Below are 23,946 nucleotides of genomic sequence, written 5' to 3' on the forward strand. Positions count from 1 at the left end.
ACCAGTAAAAACAAAACTTTTACAGCTTTGCTTTATGAGAGTTTCCACACTGAGAGGCCAGAGCCGAGCTGTCAAATTCTGGCACTTTGAACATGCATTCAAATGTACATCAGCGCTTTATGAGTGAACATGTATGATTATGTTTGTGCAGGCATGCAGGCAAACACACGCAGGGTCCAGACTACAACCTGGAACTATAGCTGCCAACTCAAATCAGCCTATGAACTCTGCTAAAATTAGCTCATTGTTTTTTTCTCTGTAAATCAAAACAGTATCTGTTAGCCTTAAAATCTGTAAGGCATTAGTTAGTGTGTGTGTATGTGTGTGTGTATGTGTGTGTGTGTTTTATGTAAATCAAGCTGGTTCACATAGAGTCTGTGAATAAGACCACCACTTCTCTGGCTTCAGTTACTCTGCTACCTTTTATGTTTACACCCCACACCCCTGTCATCACCCCAACTACATGGAGAGTCAGTCAAAGTGAGAGGAAATATGAATTGTGTGTGTACTGTTTACAGCAGTGCACAAGCTTTGCTGGCATGTGGTGCCCGAGAGACGTGTATAATTTATAAATGCCACAGCATGCCAAACACACATACACACACACACACACGCACGCACACACCGTGTGTTGACTGTTGTGTGAGTTGAGGCTCTGATGTTCCTGTGGGGTTTTCTGACTCCCATGTTTCAGCCAAACAGATGCAAAACATTTAAGGGTTCATTCTCCTCTGCAGCCCATTTAGTGATTACTGATACAGCACCAGCCATATGATGAAAGTGTTCTTATGTTGTCTGGATAAGCTTTGCTCAGATTCACATGAAATCTTATTTAAGTTCTACTGAAGATTTTAAGGTATCTAAAAGTAAGAAATATGACAGAAAAAGTTTTTCATTTAATGCAATTCTGCAGCAATAAAAAATGGTGTCTGATATGATGTTTTACTTCTCTACTAAGTCTGACATGGCTTAAATGATAAAACAAGCTGATATAAAAAATGATTTCTTTATAGGACTGGGGACAAAATCCAACATCATGATATGCCTGTCACTAATACCACTTTTGACTGATGATATACTATCCCAGAAATAACTGTGATAAACAATATTACTGTCATTTTGAGACATTTTGAGAAACTATAATTTTTTTTTCAAATAATGTACACAAGATAATATATACAAGAACAAAACAGCCTTTAAAATCAGTAAAAAACAACACTTAACATATAACGATATCACCACCATATATAGTCTCATATCACGATATTGATATTGATATTGATATATTGCCCAACATTGATATCTATGTTCTCAAATGGCATAAATAAAATGTTTGAATTTTGAAGCTACTTGTGGAGAAATGAAGGGACATATAAAACACATTAGTGGTTAATAAAACAACCAGTAAAGCGGCCATCAAGAGAAATAACAGAAAGTTCATATTGGCAGAGCCCACGTATAATTTATAAGCGATAATCAGGCTAATGATACCCTCACATCAGCCAGGAAGTTTGGTAAATGTCTTGGCAAAACAATCCTAATCTGCTATTACAGTTTTTATTAACCATAAGCTTAACACCACACAGTCTGAGAAACAAACCAGAAGTGAAATCAAGCCCCGCATATGCACCAGACACTTTACTTCACAGTAATGAAGTAAAGACTTTCTTCCATCTGGAAGCTGCATTAAGTGTCTGTCTTACGGTTCTTAATCCCATCTCAGCCGGAGCTAAGCACGCCCACACCAACCAGCTCCAGTGATGAAGAGATTACACATACACATATATAACATATCAAAGGGTGTCTTCATCCCTAGCCCAAATTAAGATCGGTTCCCATGAAGAAATACGTCAAAAAAAGAACACTGAGGCATTATTCAAGTGCAATATTGCTCTAAGGCATTGAAAGGTCGTCTAGTAAAGATGGTTATGAGGGTTATGAGTGTTTTAGCAGTTGAGACCCTGTGGACACTGCACTTCAGTGGGTAATTACGACCTTGTGGAAAGTTTTGTTCATCCAGGGGGGCTTCAACGGGTGGGATGCTGATTATCTATCAATCATGAAACCCTCTCAGAGAAAAGGCCACATACAGTACTACTCCTGCTGTGTTAAATCATTCAAAGCCAGATTGTGAATGCACAAAACGATGTGGTGAATTTTACCCTCATCATCGCTTGATGGAGTGTAAATTGGGTATTTATGGGAAATCCCCAGTCTCCACAGACCCTGTTATATTATCGGAACATTACGATATTTTTAGATGTTGTATCTCACCCTAAAATTACTCTTACCAGTATTGGGGTTGAGACTAAAGCGGCCAGCGCTGTTGCCTGCCTGGATTCTGTATGACACTCGACCGTTTTCTCCTTCATCTTCATCCCGAGCCATCACATACAAAATCACAAACCTGTCAATAAAGATACAAAAATCCAACATTAGGACATGTCAACCACTTGATATTTTTTAGGTTTTCCACCTTGGAGCCATGAGAGTAAATGCACTTGATTTTTTTTTTTAAACAGACTTCTTGCCACTCACCCTACAGGCTGATCCTCCATGACGCTGACAGCAGACGGAGAGCTAAAGACTGGAGCGTTGTCGTTTTCATCTGTCACAAAGACCCGGGCAGTGACTGAACCCCAGCGTCTCTGAGAATGATCCTCTGCTTGATCTGTGGCCCGCACCACGAGGTAGAGGGACGGTGATGACTCACGATCTAACTTCTGCCCCAGAGTCAGGACTCCACTGGAGGGGTCGAGGGTCAGGAGGTCAGGTGTGTCAGGCCAGTAGTGTTCAATGGAGTAACGCAGTTCGCTATTGGGTCCACTGCCATCCTGTATAAAAGATAAAATGGATGAATTAAACGGAAAATTGAAATTTTGATTTAGCAAAGAATAACATAAAGGAGCAAACTGCTGACAATTGTTCATTCTTGACCTTGAAACTATAAGTTTTCTCAAAAACTGGGTGTAAATGAATTATTTTAAAATGATTATTTGATAAATAGTTACACAGAAAATGTTTCTTAAACAGTTTTGATAATAAATTAATCTTTGAAATCATTTATAATCATATCTTTTAATATGATCTTCTAATATCATATCTTGTAAATATGATGGTAAAATGGCCAACTTGGGCTCTGGGAAATTGTAGTTAACTTTTTTCTCAGTTTTTGTCATTTTATGACTTAATTATTAATCTATCAGAAAAACAATCAACGGTGAAAATGACCAAAGTTTAGTCTTATTTATGGTGTTTGGTTGAAATTATATCATAAGTAACAGTCATTGATTACCATTATAACTTGTCTAAGACAGAGAATGATTTCCCACCTGATCAAGAGCCTGGAAAGTATATATGGAAACCCCTGGTTCCATGTTCTCAGGGACCACAATGGTAACGGGGTCTTCTGTGAACTGGGGAGCATGGTCATTGCTGTCCTGCACATTGATATCCAGCTGCACCAAGTGGCTGCTGGGAAATGCCTGGGAGAAGTCCGACACCTCAATGTGCAGTGTGTACCTTGACCCCTTCTCATAGTCCAGCTCGCGCACCAGGTACACATCACCCTTTAAACGGTCTACCATGAAAGTCCCATCGCGGTCCGTCCCTCCCACAACCAGATAGGTCACCTGACCTTCCAATGTGTTGTCATGCTGGTCATGTGGGCGAACAGAGCCGATGATGGAGCCCGGGGCAGCTCCTTCGACTGTATTTAGGGTCATGGAGAGCATGTTGGGCTTAGGGTTGGACTTAGAGGAGCTGAGAACCTGAAGGAAAGAAAAGAAGAGTCAAACAAACTGCGTCAAGCAAGTAATTACTTGGAAATTTGTTTCTTTAATCATCCATGTATTTCTCCCAAAATAGTGAAAAAAATGTGAAAACAATTTAATAAATACTAAGATTTCAATAAAGTATAGGAGAAAAGTGTCAAGGTGAATGCTGTGTATGTTACTGGATCTGATTTCCTTCAGAGTTCTGCAGACAATAAAGCTATATGGTTCTCCCCCCAGCCCATCCCTAAACATAGCCTTGGGCTGTAATCTGTTTCTGTTTTGTTGCTATTACTATAATAACCCTCACAGGCATTCTCATTGTGCATGAAGACATTATGTACAATCCTTCCAGTAAATATCCTGACACTGCGACTTTCTGGCTTCAAGATGAGAATCAGAATGTGTGACCTGAGACAAAATAATAAGGGTGTAATGTGAGGGAAAACTGTAAATACTCCAGTTCAAATAATGCAAAGCAATAAGTGCAGCCACCATATGTCACAGTACGGTCAGATGAGAAACAAGTGCATGCCAGGGGGGCTTTTGCCACTCCGAGCAACAGCCTCAGGGCTCGATATTGTTCTGGGACAGATCAAAGAGCTCTGAAGACAGCAAGCATAAGCAGAATTTAACAAGCTCTAGTTTCATCATCAAAAAATCCATACAGACAGAATACCTTTCATTACCAAGATCTGTTGCAATGTATTGCATGTTTCTAGTGGCTTGCTGGAATGTGAACAGCAGGAATAAACCTACAAGAGGAGTGGATGCAGATAATGTGCATAATTTAACCTCACGTGCTGACTAAAAAGACTGAACCTTATGTGCAGGCAGCTGCAGTTAAAATGTACTACAAAACACATGTCAAAGAAGGGTCACCTGTTACTGATTCCAATTTTTAAAAAGCTAGAAAATGGGGTGACATGTCATCGTTCTGACGGCCAAAATTTCTGAAGCCCCATTAGTCTGAAATATGTCCCATTGGACCAAAAGCTTATTTCTCTGACAGCAATTATTCCCAAAATTTACGCCTATTGTGCCAAAGTCCTCTAAAAAATACATACTCCCTGCAGTTAGTTTCGGTTTTCCAGCTGCATTTGAGCAACCTCTCCCAGGAGTTTTCACTGATCCTTCACGGTATTTCCCAGCGGCATCTGAGCAACAACACCCAGTTGTTTTTCACCAGCCGATTCCTGCTTTTCCAGCTGCTTTTGTGCTACCAAACATGGATGTTTTTTTAGCCAAAGCATGATCTTTTCCCAACCACAACCAGCTGTTTTTTGTGCCTAAACCTAACCTTACATTCGCCAAAGCGTAAAGAGAAACATAAAGTTTCAACATATCTGCTACAAAATAATCCAGGCTACAAATATAACGTGTCCATGGTTTACAGAAACATCTTTTCCTAGTTTCTTTGGTTGTCTAATTATAGGGAGGGTGCATTTTTGGAGAAATTGGACTTTGGAGCAATGAACCTTTGTTTTTGGGATAACAGAGTGTTGGAGAAAAGGACTTTTGTTCCAGTGGGACATTTTCAGACTAATGGGGCTTTGGAACTTTGGGTTGTTGAAACAATGGCTTGGCACCCAGTTTTCTAGCTTTTAAAAAATTGGAGTCATTAACATGTGAACCTTCTTTTACATGTGATTTGTGGTGCATTTAGCTGAAGAAGTCAGAAAATGTTGGTCCAATGGGATATTTTTTGGACTAATGAGGCTCAGAATTTTGGGCCGTCAGAACAATGGGCAGTCGCCGAAAATGTAACCAGGTCCTATTTTTTCTCTGCGTTTTTTCTATTGCAGTTCCATTGCAACAAGCCAATCACCACCATATTAGGTTGAGATCTGTTTTAGACACAAATCTTTAAATGTAGGACTACAAGTTCTACAAGTTCTCGAGCGCATCCAAGTGCTTCCATTTTCTTGAATGTGATGCCTTATCACACAGCGCCAGCAACTATACTGTACTATTTGTATTTTAACCTTGGTATTACCTAATACCTGCAGTACAGATGCAAGCTAGCTAGAGTGCAGACTGTAGTACTTGTGGTGTACAACAAAATCCCTGTGTCTGATTTTACCCACAGCTATGTGAAATGTTATCTCAAAATCATTATCTGGAAATGTTACCTCATGAGAGTGTTTGAATGTGTAGTTACAGTGAGTGTGCTTGTGTGCATGCGTGTATGTATCACCGCCTGCTACCGTACAGTGGTGCATTCCCTTTCTCTCTCTGTGTGATTTGATGCAGCTGGCTCTCATCAAATCTCATCTGGGAGCATTTGATTTCAAGGTGCCTGTTTCCCCTCTGTCTAATCTCAGTGTCGCACAAGCGGGGCGCAGGCGAAATCTAAGGCAAGCACTCCCGCTGTAATTAGCATCCTTTTCCTTTCTGAAATCACATCACATAAAAACACGGAGCTCAAAGCTCCACAGTCAAAGCAAACCACCACCCTTTTCTGGCTAAATGCCTCTGTGGCAGGCTTTTTTTCTCCTGCTGTTGAATTCCTGATATTGTATGTTGATATGCAGGATTGACCCCCCTGCAGAAAGTTCACAACAATAACTCAGTCCAGACCGGCTCCCTCCTGCAGCTCAGGGTTTCTCACCTTGGGTTTTGGTTACCTCACTAACCTTTGGGGCAGGAAACACACATGCTAGATTGGATAGATGCTTTTGTTTGTACAGGCACAGGTTCAGCTTCTCTCCTTCTCATATTTATCTCTCTTCCCAATTCCTCTGACAGTTATACTGTTCACTTTGTGCACAGTTTGAGGAAATTACTCGCAGCAAGGAATGCAAAAGGACTGAGGTAATATGTAGATGTGACAGTTGTAGGTTTTAACCATCAGATTGGCCTTTGTTCCCTATTGCCCGTTGCATTAGAAAATATTAAAATCTACTGATTTTTTTTACCTGTATCCGTAGCTTGCAGGTTGAGCTGAGGCCTGGTGTGCCATGGTCAGCGGCAGTCACGGTGAAGGCGTACTCGGCGCGCTCCGCCGATCTCAGAGGGGATGCGGTTCTCAGTTCGCCACTGGTGGGGTTGAGGGTAAAACGTTCTGCTCTGGAGCCTTCAGAGGACGCAACAGTTATAAATAAAAGCTTAAATTCAATATATGATTGAATGGTAATTATGATGAAACAGTGCAAATAAAGAGAGAAGTCATTTAAATATTCTAAGTGTTATTATATCATTTTGAATATAAAATCGAGTCATTATTTTATTTCAGATTTTTGTGTGAAATTTTGTCATAATTAGCTTGAAGTTTTGAGTAATAGTAAAAACATGCTTTGTGAGGTCACAGTTACATTTGACCTTTAAACACCAAAATTTCTATATTTATACAGGTATATTTTAAATTTTATATTTTATACATTTAGGGATGCTATTGTACATACTTTAGATTTTTATACATATATATATATTTTATAATGTTAGAGAAGCCACATTAAGGATCTATCTATCTATCTATCTATCCATTCTTCCATCCATCCATCCATCCATCTAATCAGTTCAGCCTTGCGTCTAAGTGGACATCCGTGCCAAATTTGAGGAAATTCCCACAAGGCATTTTTGAAATATTCACAAGAATGAGATGAATGTGAGGTCACAGTGATCTTGACCTTTGACCAACAAAATCTAATCAGTTCATTGTTGAGTCCAAGTGAAAGTTCGCGCTAAATTTTAAGAAATTCCCTGAATGTGTTGTTGAGATATCGCCTTGATGATAATGTGACGAACGTACTGAGAGATTGAGAAAATGTAATGCCTCCAATGACAGCTGTTGCTGGTGTAAAAATGTAGCATAACAAGGCATAAAAATATGTCACCAAGAGGATTTACAACACTCACCTGATAAAGAATAGTACACTGTCCCGTTCTCTCCCTCGTCTGGGTCCTTAGCCATCACTGTCCCTATGACTGTCCCAGATGGAAGCCCCTCCATTACCTGCAATGGAAGAGTATTTTTATTCATGTTAATGTCTTTCTTCAACATGACTTTTCTATTTACAGTAACTTCTTCATTCTTTATCTTGTCTTTGTTCCTTCTCCAGCACTATTATTGTTATGACTGTTGCTTATACATCATGAGATTTCACATTAGACCCTTCAAAAATGAAAAGCAACTTTAAGAAAACATTTTGCTTTCAAATAGTTATTAGAAAAATCAAACAATATATGAAGAGTCATTTGGCAAGAAAAGTAACAAAACATAATTTTGCTGTCATATGGAACCCTGGCTGGAGGAACGTCTCTCTATAGGGTGAGTTATGGATCTCTGCCCTGTCTAATATCCCTTCAGCTTACCTGATGGAGTAGCTCCCTGTCCGGCCTGGCATGAGTGAAACTGGGGGCGTGGTCATTTTCATCCAACACTGTGATATGAGCAGTGCCGGTGGCGCTGCGAGGAGGCGTACCCCCGTCCTGAACGACCACAATAAGCTGGTAGCTGGACTGCTGCTCTCTGTCCAGGGCGAGGCGGGTGCTGATCTCACCTACAGAGAAAGGGAAGGAGAGAGGGCTTCAGGGCGCAGTACTTGCAATAGTTGGAGAATAATTGCCATGCAAATTCTATTGACAAACAGCAAATCATTAATTGCTCACGGTAAATCATGCTGGTACTGGTGCTGCTTATGGAGTAACTACATTTCAGCCAGTGTAACACAATTACAACACACTGCTTCAAATGTTACTGCTCTCCAATTCAAATCAAAATAGCTGAGTCATGGTGTTTTACCTGTTTGTGAGTTGATTTGAAAGTGCCTGTCGGTGTGCAGCAGCCTGTAGGTGAGCCGCGCATTCAGTCCCGCATCTCTGTCTGTTGCAGACACCCTGCCGAAGCCTGTCCCTGCCAGCAGGTTCTCCCTGACTGCGAGGAACACCCTCTCCTGGCTCAGCCTTGGGGAATTGTCATTCTCGTCTGTTACCGTCACCCTGACTGTGGCACTGCCGGTCCTCCCCGCCCCTCCTGGGCCTGAAGTGGCCAGAACGGTCAATAGGTACATGTCTTTAACCTCTCGGTCCAGAGAGCTACGAACAAACAGCCAACCACTATCTGGCATGATGCCAAAACCAGCAGCGTCACCGTCAGGCCTAAGGCGGTACGAAATAGAGGATGATGAAGAGGAGCTTCCACCATTCCCAGAAGCCTCTCTGTTGAGTGCTCGAACCTGCAGGAAACGCGTGTTGAGAGGTGTGTTTTCCCGTAGTTCCACACGGTACGTCAGGGTGTCAAAGTTGGGGCCTTGTGCATCTTGCGCTTGGATGTGGACCACAAGTGTGAAAGTGGAGCTAAGCTGAGGCGCTCCACCATCCTTGGCAACCACCTGAAGGTCATAGCGTGGGACACTTTCATATGACAGACTCCCAATCAGACGTACTTCGCCACTACCGCGGTCAACACCAAACGTCCTCTGGCCACTGCTGCCTGCAGCCCCAGCAGAGACCAGGTCGAAGCTGAGCTGACCGTTATGACCAGAGTCCTTGTCGGTGGCCTGAATGCTGTAGATAACGGTCCCCATTTTGGTGATCTCAGGTAGAAGCAGGGACTCTGATGAGGAGGGGAGGAAGGTGGGGGCGTTGTCATTGACGTCTGAGATGGTTATTCGTACCCGGCTGGTTCCATATGCTGGAGGAGAGCCGGAGCGTGCCTGGATCTCCAGGTCAAGACTGGAGCAGGTCTCATGGTCCAGAGGAAGGGCAGTGCGAATGGTACCAGAGGCACTGTCCACTGTGAAGTAACCATCAGGGTCTCCAGAAGAGATGGAGTAAAAGATATCCTTAGAAACACCTATAAGGAGGACGCACAGAGAGAAAACAAAAGAAAGAATAAGACAAAGAAAAAGACAGTGACAAAGGGACTAGGGCTGTAAAATATCATAAATTAGTGTAATTCCATGTCAAAATTTTCAAGAACTTCAAAGACTTTTCCAGAACTTTCTGTGATTTTTACTAGCTCAATGACTTTTGCCAGGCTTGGATAATGAGATTGTGGAAATCCATGACTTTCCCAGCTTTTCCATGACTGTGGGAACTGTTATATACATGTATGCAATGATTCAAAACTGAGAAAGACTACAAATAATCACACTCGAGGTGCTGGAACCAGTAGCAGATCTTTGGTATTTTTGCTTGATAAATAATAATTGAAAAAAAAACAAAAACAGAGATTCACCACTAGTATAGACGGAAAGAGTGTCAATATACTGTACAGCAGTTGATTTTCCACTCATCCTTAGCTAAATGAATACATATCCATGCATGAAAAATTCACATGACAGATCCATATCCGCTCTCAGTCAACAAGGATATGGTGTGTTTATCTCAGATAATATCTCATGTAAGTGTTAATGAAGAGCTGGAAACACTCAAAGAGTGTGAGTGGATAGAATTACTGAAAGCCTCGTACAGTTACACAGACAGAGATAAGTGTTACTCCGTCCACCACACAAAGAAGAACACTTCATTTTGACTCCCACTCCACATTACAGCCCCCATCCAAATTCATTTCTCCATCCATAACACTGAGAGAAAAATAAAAGTCTGGCCACAGTGAAAATAATCCCCAGTGAAGCCGACGCTGTGTGATGGATGTGGTATCTTAATGGCGTGTATGCTCTCTTGCTTGCATATTTGTACAACTGCTGGAGTGAGAGGTAAGACATCATACACTCTCAGGCCCAGTAGTGCTTTTTTTATCCTGGTACTTGTCAGAAAGGTGAAACCAAGCAAATCATGTGAAGTAAATTCATAAAAGCAAGCCTGAAATTAAGGTAAAATAGACATCCACATATAGTAAAGCAAAGGGAAAAGGGGGACTTAAGAGAACAGATGTCCTAACCTGTTTTAGTAGCAGCTCGGACCACTCCCACCGCCGTCCCCCTGAGGACATCCTCAGACACAGTGAAGAAATACTGAGCCTGGTCAAACACAGGAGACGCCACCGAGCCTCCCACCACACTGATGTTGACCCTGGCATTGACCGGCGCCGTCAGACCACCGCCGTCCTCGGCTGATATCACCATGGAGATTACTGTGTTGGCTTTGCCATGGAGCGAGCGAGAGAGGGAAATCACACCTGTAGAGGAAGAAAGATAAGGAGAAAAAACAAATTACTATTATATCATTTTTGGTTTTTAAATCGCACACGTCTCGAGCTGTTGCTCAAACTACAGGCTGTACTTCTGCAACTTTGTATTGCTTGCTACCAAGAGACAGACCATCCCCCCCTCTCTTTTAACCTCAGAACGAAATCCAATCACATGGTAAAACTAGGCACTACTGATCAAATATAAATACAAATTTTGTTACTGCCTTGCCTATTTCTCACTGAAAATGTTTTCGGAACTTTTTTTTGCACTGTTGAGCTGTAATAGTGAGAGTTTGTGAACAGGAAGTGGGCACCATGCTACCACCAGAACAGTGAAAACATAGGCAGACAAAAACTCAAGTTGGTAAAACTAAGAAGCACTGATGAAATATAAATCATGATTCTGTTACTGCATGGTCTAGTTTTCGACTCGTTTTAGCTTTCTGTTTGTCTGTAATACACGATCAGTTGTTACCAGCCATTGTGTCGAACAGACAAGTTTGTATTAAATCATCAACCAGCGGGAAGCCTTTATTGGTTTGGTATGATGCAGTGCATTGTTGTAGTTGTAGGTTTTCTACCTCTTGAGAAAAAGCAAATGCTGCAGCTTATTTTCTATCTTTTCTCTAATCATAAATCTCTGATTTCAAAAGTATTTGTCTTTCTACTGTCTAGATGACCTAGTTCTTTTTGAGGACCTTCTTTATATCGATGAAATACTTCTTTAAACACTCCATAGCAGACAAGTTTCACAATAGCTCATCTTTGCTTGTAAGTTATGTGTATGTGTTAGCATACACATAAAAACACACACACACACACACATATAGTTGCATCACATAGCTGTAGCGATGTGTTACACACACATACCTGTGTCTTTGTTGAGAGTGAAGAAACCAGAGCCTCCTGCAGGTACTGTGCGGTAGGTCACCCTGCCGTTCTCCCCAGCATCAGGGTCATTTGCAGTTACCTTGACAACAGAGGTTCCTGGGGCACTATGGGTATTGAGGCTGACCATGTAGAGGATTGGATAGAAGGTGGGCCTGTTGTCATTGATGTCTATCACTGAGACCCGCACGCGTGCTGTGGAGCTCAGGCCGCCCTAAAAAATAAAGTAATGATTTTTCATGACAATATAATGTCAGCAGGTCACATCAGCAAGCACCAATGTTGTACTAATATTCTGGACTTTTATGACACGTCTATTGAGACAAAGAGAGGCTAAATCATAAGAATAGCTATTTTAGTTAAACCACACCCTCCCTCCCTTCCTGCACTGTATATCCCCAAAGACAACATTCAATTTGTTTTCCATCCCTTGGTGAAAAGTGACAGTCCTGGACTTTCATGTTATGAAACTTCAACATTAGATTTATGTCAAAGATAAAGCAGCAGCAGAGGAACACAGAAAGATGAGTTCTCCACTGAAGATCCCTGAAATATGGAGCCAATCAACTGCTGAATGCATTTGTCAGTGAGGAGAAGAGGTTGCACTCATTACACCGTATCTGCCGGCTTCGTTTTATGAGTCCATTAAAAACATGGATAGCCGAGCCAGAGGGAACAGACACCAGCGCAACTGAGCTGGGAATGTGTTGGGGCCCGGGGGGGTGCATTGTCGGGGTAAGGTGGTAAATTATAGACCTGAATTTAATCTTTACTTAAACAATGGTAAATAGAGAAGAGCAAGTATGTACACTACCACTACTATGACTCATGATAATACATTTTAAACAATGGTTATGGTATGTTGTATTTCTTTACCTGAGCTAAGTATACACAAGAGAATGAATGCTTTATTGCACCTTGTGTGAAATTCCAATGTCTATTAAAGTGCATCCAATGTGATTGATATTTAAGATGTGCATGGCTCTACTGGGAAGAGGCTAGAGCAGAGAGTGTATAAATATGGTCAAGAAGGCATTGTATTTAAAGGGACAGTTCACCCCCAAATAAAAAGAACAGATTTTTATTTTTCCCTGTAGTGCTATTTAGCCATCTCGATTGTCTGGGTGGGAGTTGTTGAGTGTTGGAGATATCGGCCGTAGAGATGTCCACCTTCTCTTGAATATAATGGAACTAGATGGCACTCGACTTGCGGTGCTTAAATTTGAAAAACTCAACAGAAATGTCTCTTTCTTGAGACCATGACCCAGTTACTCAAGATAATCCAGTCCTTGTTGTGAGCAGTTACATGTAGGAACTTTTTTTTTTGCAGAAGGAAGCGTGCATCTACTCATGGATGAGAGGCATATGACAGTGTGAGATGTAAACATTAATATTGTCATCCTTGGCCAAGTGCTCTCTAGATCCATCATATAGGAGAGAAGGCTGCCATCTCTACATCTGATATCTCCAATATTCGGGCACTCACTCCAGAGGAATCTAGACTGTTAAACAACATGTAAGAGGAAAACTATGTATTTTTTGATTTTGGGGTAAACTGTCCATTACTTTAACTTAAATGACATCCTACAGTAAAGGGGTTATTCAAATTGAATGTCTAAATGGATCTGTTTTCCTACTTCTTTACCTTTCTTCCTCCACACACCGCCTCTCTGTTTGCTCTGATTGCTTTGCCATGCTGTTGCGGTTCCTCTTGATTCTTTTGAAGACACACAGTCAAGAGACAGGACGCTGTCTTCTTCAAACATGTCCCGAATGTCTCTTTGATCAGATTTATTTGTGTGCAGCTGTACACATCTTTAATTTGCCTTCTGCTTGAAGCTTTGATCAGCAGGAGCATCACATACTCAGTGGGCAATGTGTTTGGTCATGGAGCAACATGATGAAGTGACGCTTTGACTATTGTCTAGTTCAATGTTTTGGTCTCCAACTGAAATGATTTCAGATACTGTTAATTAGACTTTGACTGTACAAAATTGCAATGGTTAAATTAATAGTTTTTGGCGAAATACACCTATTTGCTTCAATGAGGCAGATGGGAAGATTGATACTGCTCTCATATCGACTTAAACTTGAAGCTCCCACCAGCAACAAGTTAGCCTAGCTTAGCAAACAGACTGGAAACAGGGGAAAACAGCTAGCCTTTCTCTGTCTGAAAGTAACGAGTCAACCTCTAAAGCTAATTATCGATTTTAATCACCGAGTCTCACTTGTTTATATGTAGGCTACAAAAGCACAAGTATGCATGCAATAGAGTGCAGGTGTCCACTAGGTGGCCAAGCTGCACCTTGGCTCTCTTACAGTCAAGATGGTGGTTAAGATAACAAAAACGGGTTGTTTTTATTTCATCTCACATCTGTCTTAACTGTAGTGGATCATAACATATTGTGCATGAAATTAATCTGCAGATACTCTGTTTAAAAATGGGACCAAATATTCTTTAAAAGACCCGATTTCTGGAAATGCCTTTTACTCCATGCCTTTGCCACATGATTTAGTTCATCATAGACTTGTGGCTCCTACATGTCGGCAAAAAGGAGTGAGGAGTCAGCAGTCAATGACAGTGTAAAACATTCAAGGAAATGTGAATATATTAATAAACACACTCTCTTGCTCTCTCCCTGACACGAAACACACACACACATAAATGACATATTATAGTCTTACAGGGATTTGGCTACCTTTCTAGGCTAGATGTTTCCTGCTTATTTCAGTCTTTGCACTAAACAAAGCTAATCTGCAAGTAGTAGCTTCATATTTATTTTACAGATAGACTGGTAATGTATTAATCCTCTCATCTAACTCTTTGCAAGAGATAGAATAAGTAGTAGTATATTTATCAAAAGGTCAAACTATTCCTTTAAGTTTCAACTTGTCTGACACAAATTACAACCAAAGTTATTCATTGCTCTTCCCTTATAATTTAGTGTTCTTACCCCATCTGTTGCAGTGACGGTCAAGTCAAACTTGTCCAGTCCCTCATCTCGGTCCAGAGTTGTGCTGGTGCAAATCTGGCCAGTCTGCTTGTCTATGGTAAAGTGGGTCGGTGCTGCACTTCCAGAAGCAGAGCCCAGGACATAGGATATAGCGCCAAAGGAACCACGGTCCTCATCTGTGGCTGACACCTGGGGGAAAAGAGACACAAGGTAAGACATGGACGGTCCAGCGATGCCAAACGGCCCGTGAGACATGAGGATTTCAGAAAGCATCGCACCAACACACCCAGCAGGTCCCGAAATCTGCATGAACGAAAACCTACATGTGGCATAATTGTTATATACGAGCTGAGAGCCTTTCTGTTATCACAATAATGTCCCATAATACAGTCACCTCACAGACCCATACATCTGCACTTGTCATAATATCACACACCATAGCACTACTTGTTATGGTTTCCAGAGTACTATAAAAACCGAGCATCTGTGAGAGCAATTCACTTTTATAGATCACAGATATTCTGTATTTTACAAAAAAAAAGAAGGGGGGGGGGGCTTGTAGGGCGGGGGGTAGATTTTCCTTATGGTGTTTTTGAAAAACTGACAAAGGGACAGGTGGTGCAGTAACCATGGCTACAGAGGGAGAGAGCTGACAGGTAACCTTTAGGAAAAAAGAGGAGCGTTTTGACAGAGGTTGTGAGTTTAGTTCAGGGGTTAACAGAAGCACTTTAATGAATGTTGGAAGGTCAAACTGGTTTTAAACTGACATTTAAATAAGATACACAGTGACAGAGAGAGCCACTTAACCACACAACTCTAATCCGTACTCCATTTTTCTCCTACGAAGGACTTAAAACTGTTTCCACTAAAATATAAAACAGACACAGGCCCTGACCTAACCTTTGACTTTTTGTCTCATCTACCTAAAAATCCTCTTTCCCCTGCGTGCGCGGACACAGACACACACACACGCAAACACTAAATCTATTAAAACACTAAAAAATCCCATAACACAACAAAGATTTCCTATCAAAGCAGAAAAGGGAAATGTCGCCTGTGCTCCAGGTTCCTGCCTCTGACTGGAGCTTCACACTGGTCCATAACATTGTTTTGTGGCGTTTATAGTGCTTGTTAAAAAAGCATTCTCCTTTAGATCTTGAAACCTTGAAGGCGAGCCAAAATCCAGGAGGCCTCATGACATCACTCGCTTTCTGTCATAGTGTTCCTCATGAGGCAACAGCAAGATATCCCAAGATATCGTGTTTGATTTCCAAGAAACTTTTATATAATAATCATCATAATCATTTTTGGAAAAAAGTCTTTTCATGTGGAGAATAAAAGCTGAGGTGCAAGAAGTTCCGAATTATATAATGATATTTTTCTTGAAATATTTAGACTTTTTAGCTAAATTTGACTTTATTCACTTAAAGGATGACTATTCTACATAACTTTGTTGATTGTGGGATGAATATTGTTTCATTATCTTAAAAATGCCATTGTGTTTTCCTTTTCAATAGTGTCCCCAATATCCTGTTGTATTCATTAATATAGATATATATCCACTTACAGTTTAAAGTGCATTTAAGTCTGCTTTCTATACATCCATTGGTGTTGTCACAGTGTTTTCTACAGCTATTGACTTCCCAAAAAAGGATTGAAATTGAAAAAGAAAGAAATAAATTACCCGTCTCTTCTCATGCGCTTGTTGTTTGATGATTTCATCATCAAATCCTACATGTGAACTTGCCCTGGCCCCGAACCCCCCAGACCACAGGATCACCGAAGCAGACATCCGGCAATGACCCTCCTTCAGTCCCACCAACACATGTCTTCACCATTACGCTGGCTTTAGACAGACAGAAAGACATAAACACTACTACCTTGACTCACACTGTTGCTCCTATAGGACATAGAAAGATGTCAATATTAGAGCTGTCCCTTCAGGGTTTGTAGTCACGTTACCGTGGCTAGACGGCTATGGTTTCTGAGGGGTCATACTGCACTTCTTGCTTTGGTCCGTGTTTACAGCTGGGGATTTTAGATCATCTCTGCGACTTCCTACAGAGTACAGTGTTGAGACTAGCACTATCTTTTGGGATCTATGCTCATGTCTGGGTGTTCGTCATATCTTTCTGTCTGTGATGGATTAGCCACCTGTGGTGATGAGAACTGGACCAACGTTTAACACACACACAGACACTTGCAAAATGATGACCCCATCCTTTTCACTAAATCTGATTAAAGAGGCTTTAACACCCGTGACCGCCCACCTGGTCATAGGGTGACTTCATCGACACCTCTATTTTTTTCGCCCAATAAAGTCTGCTGTAGATCACAAACAAAGGCAAGGGGAAAAGTTCTTTCCTCTCAGTGAGGCAGCAGAGGAGACATCATTGGGTTTGTTAAGTTGATATAAAAATGCACAGGTTGGGAACACGGTACAGAAATATGCTTGGAAGTAGTATTTAAATGGAGTCTTGGACTGGAAAGGGCTTGCATAGAGGCCAGGAGCAAGAAGGAGAGCAGGACATTGATTCTCCACACACTGTAAAATGTAAAAACCCACAGCAGTATGGTATGGATTCTTCATGCTGGAAAAAAATATGCAAGACAAACACTAAGAAAACGCCTATCCAAGCACACTTTCATGGAAACCTTGGGAGCTATAAAATAAAAGATGTAATGATTCGGGATTTTTTGCTGTAACATACATATACACAGCACAGTAGTTTTGTGGTTACGGACTGGATTTGCAAAAGTAGAACAAAAAATATATATAGAGGGACAAAACAGGAAAAGAGACAAACCTCCAAGGCTGGAATACATGACAGTATTGTCAAGGCACAACAGTTTGAAATGTGTAGCAGAAGAAAATCATATCAGCCCTCGAGAGAAGACAGGAGCTTGTAAGGATCAACTCTGTCATCAGTACATTTCCCTCCTGTCAATCCGTCTGACAGCTCAGCACCAATGTTCAGTTTACACAGCACAGGCCAGAAGGTGGGATCAAACTGACATGTCAATTCAATACCAAAAACTCCTCTTCCAATTTGGTGCACTATCTGGCATTTACAGCACTTATCTCCACTGAAAAAAGTAGCAAAAGTTTTGAAGCCAATAAGGTAATCTAGTAAACACACACACAGTTGACATGTCTTCTTAAATCAAGAGATCTGGTGGGCCAGACGGGGGTGTTTGCCAGGGAGGAATTCATCTCCTCGCCAGAGCCTGCTCTCTGATGCATGACCGGCCAGCCAGCCTCGGCTCTGCACACCTATTCCTCATCGTACTCTCCGGAGGTTTCCAGCTGCGATAAACATACAACAACATAGCAACACATACACAGTAAGCCACTCATACCTTTCAACAGTTAAATCTCTCTGGCTCTTACGCTTGCATACAGTGCTTGTCTCCGTCATATTTGTGAGATCTTCCGCATTTGCATAGATTTTTGGATGTGACTGTAGGTGGCAGGGTGGTCTAGACACAAGGTCAAAACATTGATCCCCATGTTTTCGTAACTCTCTAGAGCATGCCACTGAACCTCTTCAGTGTGCCATTACTGTAAATTATTCTGGATGTTGCAGCCTTTACAGATTAAAAAAACACCCACATCCTATGGTGGCCATTATTTTATTAAAAGGCCATAATGGTGGTTTTGCAAGTTGACTTTCATACATTATGGGCATGAACTGAAACTAATGGTTGCCTGGAAGGTGCCTGGAGTGTGGTTCACTTTGGAAAATGGTCTGCAGTAATGCTAAGTATACACGATTTGTAGTAAATGGGCTTAAACGTACAAAACCACCAACATGGTTCTTGCCTGTAGGAGCTCTGATATCCCACCTGATGTCAAAAAAGTGTCCTATCAAAGCAACATAGCTCAAATATGTCTGGTAATAATAACTGATCTACAGACAAAGCATTTAAAATTTATATCCACTTCTAACATGCATTATCTGACATACCAGCTGTGCAGTTTCCTTTTTGACTTTGAGGATATGTTCTGGCCTTTCAGAGCATTTATCAGCCGAAAAATCATCAAAACAAAGGCAGACTAAAAAATGCTTTAGTTAAGCATCTGCTAACCATTTGAACTTGTAATACTTGAAACATAAATTCACCCAGCATGCTTTCAGCTTAAGATTTTCAAACAGCGCTTTGATTTACCTATCATGTAGTTCACTGACCGACTCTTATGTATTTGTTAAAGGACACAGCCTAAGTCTCACAAAGCACACGTCAGCCGGGTAAGCACTATGTGAAAAACAGTCAGGAAGAGCGTGCCGAGGATTGAATTCAGCCAGGACTCATGCCTGCAGCTTTTTGTCCATAGAGAGCCATTCATCCCTGGCCAGGACAGCAGAGGAGCGATCACTCACTGGAGCATTAGCAAAGATCCAGACCTCATCATTCATTTGCCTCACTTTTCCTCACAATCACTCGCTCTTTCTGTTTCTTTGCATCTCTACCTTTCCACTTAGCCTTTCTCTATTGTATGCTCCCACTGATTCTCCTTCTGCTGATACACCCATTTTTCCCTATCTGCAGCTCAGTGCTCTCACACACACACACAAAAGTTGCTTCCCTGTGGAAACCAAAAAAATGCAGGTTTTCCTTAACCTGAAGTTTCAATTGTGATGACATCAGTCTACAGGTTGGAAAAAGAGGATGGAGTCTTGCACATTATAGTCTGCTACATCTTTAATCAGTAATAGCTGGTCTATGCTTGTTTTTTGCAGAAAACTATTTGTCATAACATAATAAAAGCTGGCAGGTAATCAATGCCATTCGCCATCTTGTTACTGTTAACTTGTGTTGTCCATTGTGCAGCGCCACTTATTGATGACACATTTTTTATTACAATGGCTCTTCTCAAAACTGTAGGCTGATTCACAACATAGTACCAAGGTGCCAAGAATCTTAAACACCAGTGGTTCAAGAAGCAGAGCTACTTCGGTTGAAAAGGGGTAAAAGAGTCATCTAACAGCGTTATTTAATGCTGCAGAGAAGAATGGATCTTCTGTCTTGGACATGGTGCAGAATTAAGGCCCAGACACAACAAACCAACAACCAAAAACTAATGGCGATGAAGGCTGACTGTTGCATCACCTCAAATTGCATGTGTCTTGTCCAAAAAAAATGCACATAAACACAAAACAATGACTACAACCAGCCGCCAGCCACCAACCAGCCAAATACACTGCACACCTGCATGAGAAGACTAACTCGCAATACCAGCAGGCTATATTTGTCATTAAAGAAAAGAAAACCAGAAGACCGACAGGATGGATTCAAGATGCTGGTTAACCTGTTGGCACATTTGCAACGTATGACACAACACAATGTTGAAAGAACAAATGATATTTACTCTGCGTTTGTGAACAGTAACACAAACAATTAGAACCGTTCCTGCTAAAGAGCTCAAAGCTAGAAACTTAATCTTACCTAATACCAGAAATCTGTTTTAATCTCAAGCCCTCCAGACTTTAGTAATTTGTTTGCCTACCTTACTTCCATTTCTTTTCTCGTGCACTGAGCTGAACTTCCAATCACAGTAATTTCTTCACTAGTGGGCTCTGTCATCTCTGATGCCATTTCAGCATGATGTATTGGACAAAAAAAAAGCCAACAGCTGACTAGTACCAACAGTGTGGGACACACCACAAAAACTTGCACAATGGATGCTCACCGACAGCCCGAAATTGACAGACAGCTGACCATCGGCCCTAGCATGTAGTGTCTAATAATACCAATAGATCAACATCTACCCCAAAGCCTTTGCGACTGTACCCTCAACATCTTATCAACCATCAGTGACCGACCGCTTTGGCATCAACTGAGATTTTATTTGCTTTAACTTCTATCCTGGATCATGTTTTTCCTCTTTTCCCCTAGTTCACCCCTTTCCCTTTCTGTCCTTCATTATCCTAATGTCTTCATCCTTTCTGCTGTTCTGCATCTCCTCTCTCCTCTCCTCTCCTCTATTCTCAGCATCTCCAGATGTGGGCGCTGGTCCAGGTGGATCCTGCTGTTCTCTGCAGTTTGTCTCTGTAAAACATCAGTTAGTGTCAGTAGGAGTCTGCGCATGGCTTTTCGGACGCAGCTGCAGCTCTGCTGCGGCTCTGGACTTTTATAGCTTCTCATGAAAGAGAGGGAGAGAGATTCTATGGGTTTCAAGAGTAAAACCTGTAAAACACAGAGAGTTGTTCCGATCTAATCTACTCTTCCACTGACTGAAGCCAGGCCCGGATGTTTATAAAGCAATCATCATCTATGAGGTCAAATAGGCCAAGAAGAAGGCTAATATTATGCCGTTCCACCATATGCAGAATTCTAGGATGTTTTTACATCTTGGAGCTTTAGTGGTATCATCATTTCATTTCGGTTACACAGCAATGATGACTGTGTACTCATGTAATGAACTGGCATTGATTCTTGATCTTGTTGACTTACTCCTTAATCATATATTTCCTCATTTAAATCATAATTTTGGTCATTTTAGAGAATTGTTTTTGTCATGTGCCTTGATGTTTTAAACTGGGAGTTGATTGCTCACCATGATTGCACGTTTCTTTCTCTATCTGACTTATTTTTGAGGGATGTGACTGCCCTCCAAGATCTCACATATTAACAAGCCTATTATTACTGATATAAATAATGGAAGAAACTATGATAATTAGACCAAAGCTGTAAAAAGAAAAAAAAAGAAAAAAAAACTTTAAAGCAGCAGCAATGACCATAAAAGAGCATGATAGATCTAGAGTTGGTGAACTGAATGCATCATTGCTGAATAATTGCACACAAGCTTGAGGTTATTTACAACAAACTGAAATCGGAGTCTGGATTTAAAGGCAATAACTGTGTTGGAGTGTCGGATCAAGCTAAAATATTCATTTAACTTTGTTGCTCAGTTTCCACTGAAACATTCCTCCTGCTCTCCTGTGAGCCACATTCCTCATATTAGGCATTCTCAAGTCTCCAAATCAATTTCTGCTTTTCTGTTGCCAATGAGTCGAGGCACTATGGGTACAATTAAGATATATGGCAGGGAAGGAGAGAAGGGAGGGGAAGGTCGGAGTGCGGGGGGAAATAGTTTGGCAAAGGAACAAAAGGCAGGGCTAATGATAACATGAGACCTTGAGATGGAGGCGAGGAGGATCGAGACTTCATCTCTTTTCTCGTTCAATCTCCATTCCTCCCTTGACCTCCCCTTTCTCTTTTAGCGTCTCCCCTCTTTTTGTCCTCTCCCTCGCTCGTTCTTTCAGCACCCTATTACGGCAAGTGCTTGTTGTCTTTCATGTGGAGTTCACGGCTGGAAATGATTAGGAACATCAAACCACTGAAGGGAAGCGAAGGGGAGGGAGGTGAAAGAGACATAGCGAAAGAGCCTCTGACTTCTATATTTGGAAGAAAAGAATGCTAATATTATTAATGAACATAATAAGGGATGATGGCCACTAGAAAGCCTCTTTCTCTTTCTGCCTCCTGCAAATGTGAATACTTATTTACGCACAGCAGGACACATTTGTAGATGTTACACCCTCAAAGCTAAACAGTAAACTATACCATAGAGCTACAGCTTTTAGCCCACAGAGTTTCACATGCAGACATGTGGTGTGTGTTAGGAAGTTTATCTTCGGGCTGCATCTCATGTTAAAGGACACAGGAGCTGTTGTTCAGGCCGAATCATGTCACATGTGTATCTGATGTTTGGAGTTTCCCATCCCTGTTTTTTTTTCAGTTATACATGTTTACTGTGTTTTACCCTTCACATACTAAGAACACAGTAAATTTCAGTATGTAATTAGATAAGAAAATAGTTGTACAATCCCTCCTGAACTACAAATCTATAGCACTACAACCCAGCAATTATACTAAGGGTCTTATTTTACACCTGGCACAAAGCGGCACACAGCGTAGCACAACTGTTATTGCTAGTTTCAGACAGACATAGCTTTCACTTTCACAGCCAGCGCCCACATTGTGTAAAAAGCAAATCTTCTTGTGCCGACCTATGTGTCCATGGGCATGTAGGTCTTAAAATGAGGTGTGGTCTTGTGTATGTTTTGGCACTGGCCTATTTTGAGGCAGTGGAAAGCAATTGTGCCACTGACCAACATAAATCTGGTCTAACGTCAGAATGGTGCAGTTTTTCTTGCTATATAAAGGGCACATTACTCAGACAATAAAATGCGCCTACAGAAGCAGGTTCACAACACACATTCACTTTGCTTGCTCATGCAGGGACACATGCATGGGGTTCTGGGTGGGTGAAATAATATGTCGTTACTGTGAAAAATATGAATTGCATTCTCTAAAATGTGAACATAGTAGAGAGTAGAGACGAGCTGCACAGCTGCGCAGCTGCTGTCCGACTCCACAATAAGAGAGACGCTGTGTGTTTACGCATGTGGAGCAGCGTAGCTTCATTGATTACTTCAGAAGCTTAGGCTTAATTTAGTTAGAAGTTTAGTTGTGTTTCCTCTGTCTAGTTTAGAACTTAAGTTTTAGTTGTGCTGCTTAAATTTTTGCATTACTTTCAGCAGAAAACTGCTCACTTCTCCAATTTACATAATCTGCCATGTAAATAGCATTGTGCACGCTATAGGCAAATCCAGTTTTCTGATTGGTTTAATTTATGCTATGACCAGTACACGCCAATGATTAATTAAGTGTCTAAATAGAACCAATTTGTTCATTGTGCCAACTTTGCACCCAGATTATACACAATTTAACGCGCATGCATCCTAAATGCAGCTATGTCATGCACTTTAGACCATGCCCTATAGGTTGTTTAAACAAGGCCATCGGTCTGTCACCATTTATAGGTTGAGAACAAGCTGCCATCTATTTTGTGAAAACAGGTAGGGGATAAAGGAGAGGGAGTCGCTGTGCATGGAGGTTAAAAGTGAGGTCTGAGGGAGATAAAAAGCTAGTTACAGGGATGGACAGAGGGATAGAGGGAGCACAATGAGGGATGACATCACCCTACTGGCCTCTGAAGAGTGATAAGAGACGCGGGGGATTTAGCTAGTAGCGATCCTATCTTGTGCAAAGCCCTGCAATGTGGCAACCCTTAACCCGGGTGTGCATTTGTGTGTGTGCCTGTCTACTGTATGTGTGTGTTGCTGCCTTCCCGCCCCCTCTTTTTAAAGATTCTTTTCAAAGTGAATCCTGTGGACCCTGAGTGACAGCTGGTTTAATCAACGCAGAAATCTATTTTTTACTTACT

At 41.4% G+C, this 23,946-nt stretch overlaps 1 protein-coding gene across 1 annotated transcript in view; it reads right to left on the reverse strand.

The window, feature by feature from the left end:
- Window positions 1-23,946, reverse strand: part of dchs1b (dachsous cadherin-related 1b) — a 99,264-nt gene that overhangs the window by 12,647 nt on the left and 62,671 nt on the right. The window contains exons 5-14 of the mRNA XM_042498854.2: window positions 14,712-14,900; window positions 11,740-11,971; window positions 10,621-10,857; window positions 8,518-9,570; window positions 8,088-8,275; window positions 7,632-7,728; window positions 6,692-6,849; window positions 3,333-3,770; window positions 2,539-2,834; window positions 2,292-2,407 (exon numbers count right to left, since the gene is read on the reverse strand). Of these exons, the coding sequence (XP_042354788.2) occupies window positions 2,292-2,407; window positions 2,539-2,834; window positions 3,333-3,770; window positions 6,692-6,849; window positions 7,632-7,728; window positions 8,088-8,275; window positions 8,518-9,570; window positions 10,621-10,857; window positions 11,740-11,971; window positions 14,712-14,900 (3,004 nt within the window). The remainder of the gene's footprint in view (window positions 1-2,291; window positions 2,408-2,538; window positions 2,835-3,332; window positions 3,771-6,691; window positions 6,850-7,631; window positions 7,729-8,087; window positions 8,276-8,517; window positions 9,571-10,620; window positions 10,858-11,739; window positions 11,972-14,711; window positions 14,901-23,946) is intronic.

Source organism: Plectropomus leopardus, chromosome 15 (assembly GCF_026936395.1).
Source record: "Plectropomus leopardus strain MGB_pleo_1.0 chromosome 15, ASM2693639v1, whole genome shotgun sequence".
Taxonomy (NCBI): domain Eukaryota; kingdom Metazoa; phylum Chordata; class Actinopteri; order Perciformes; family Serranidae; genus Plectropomus; species Plectropomus leopardus.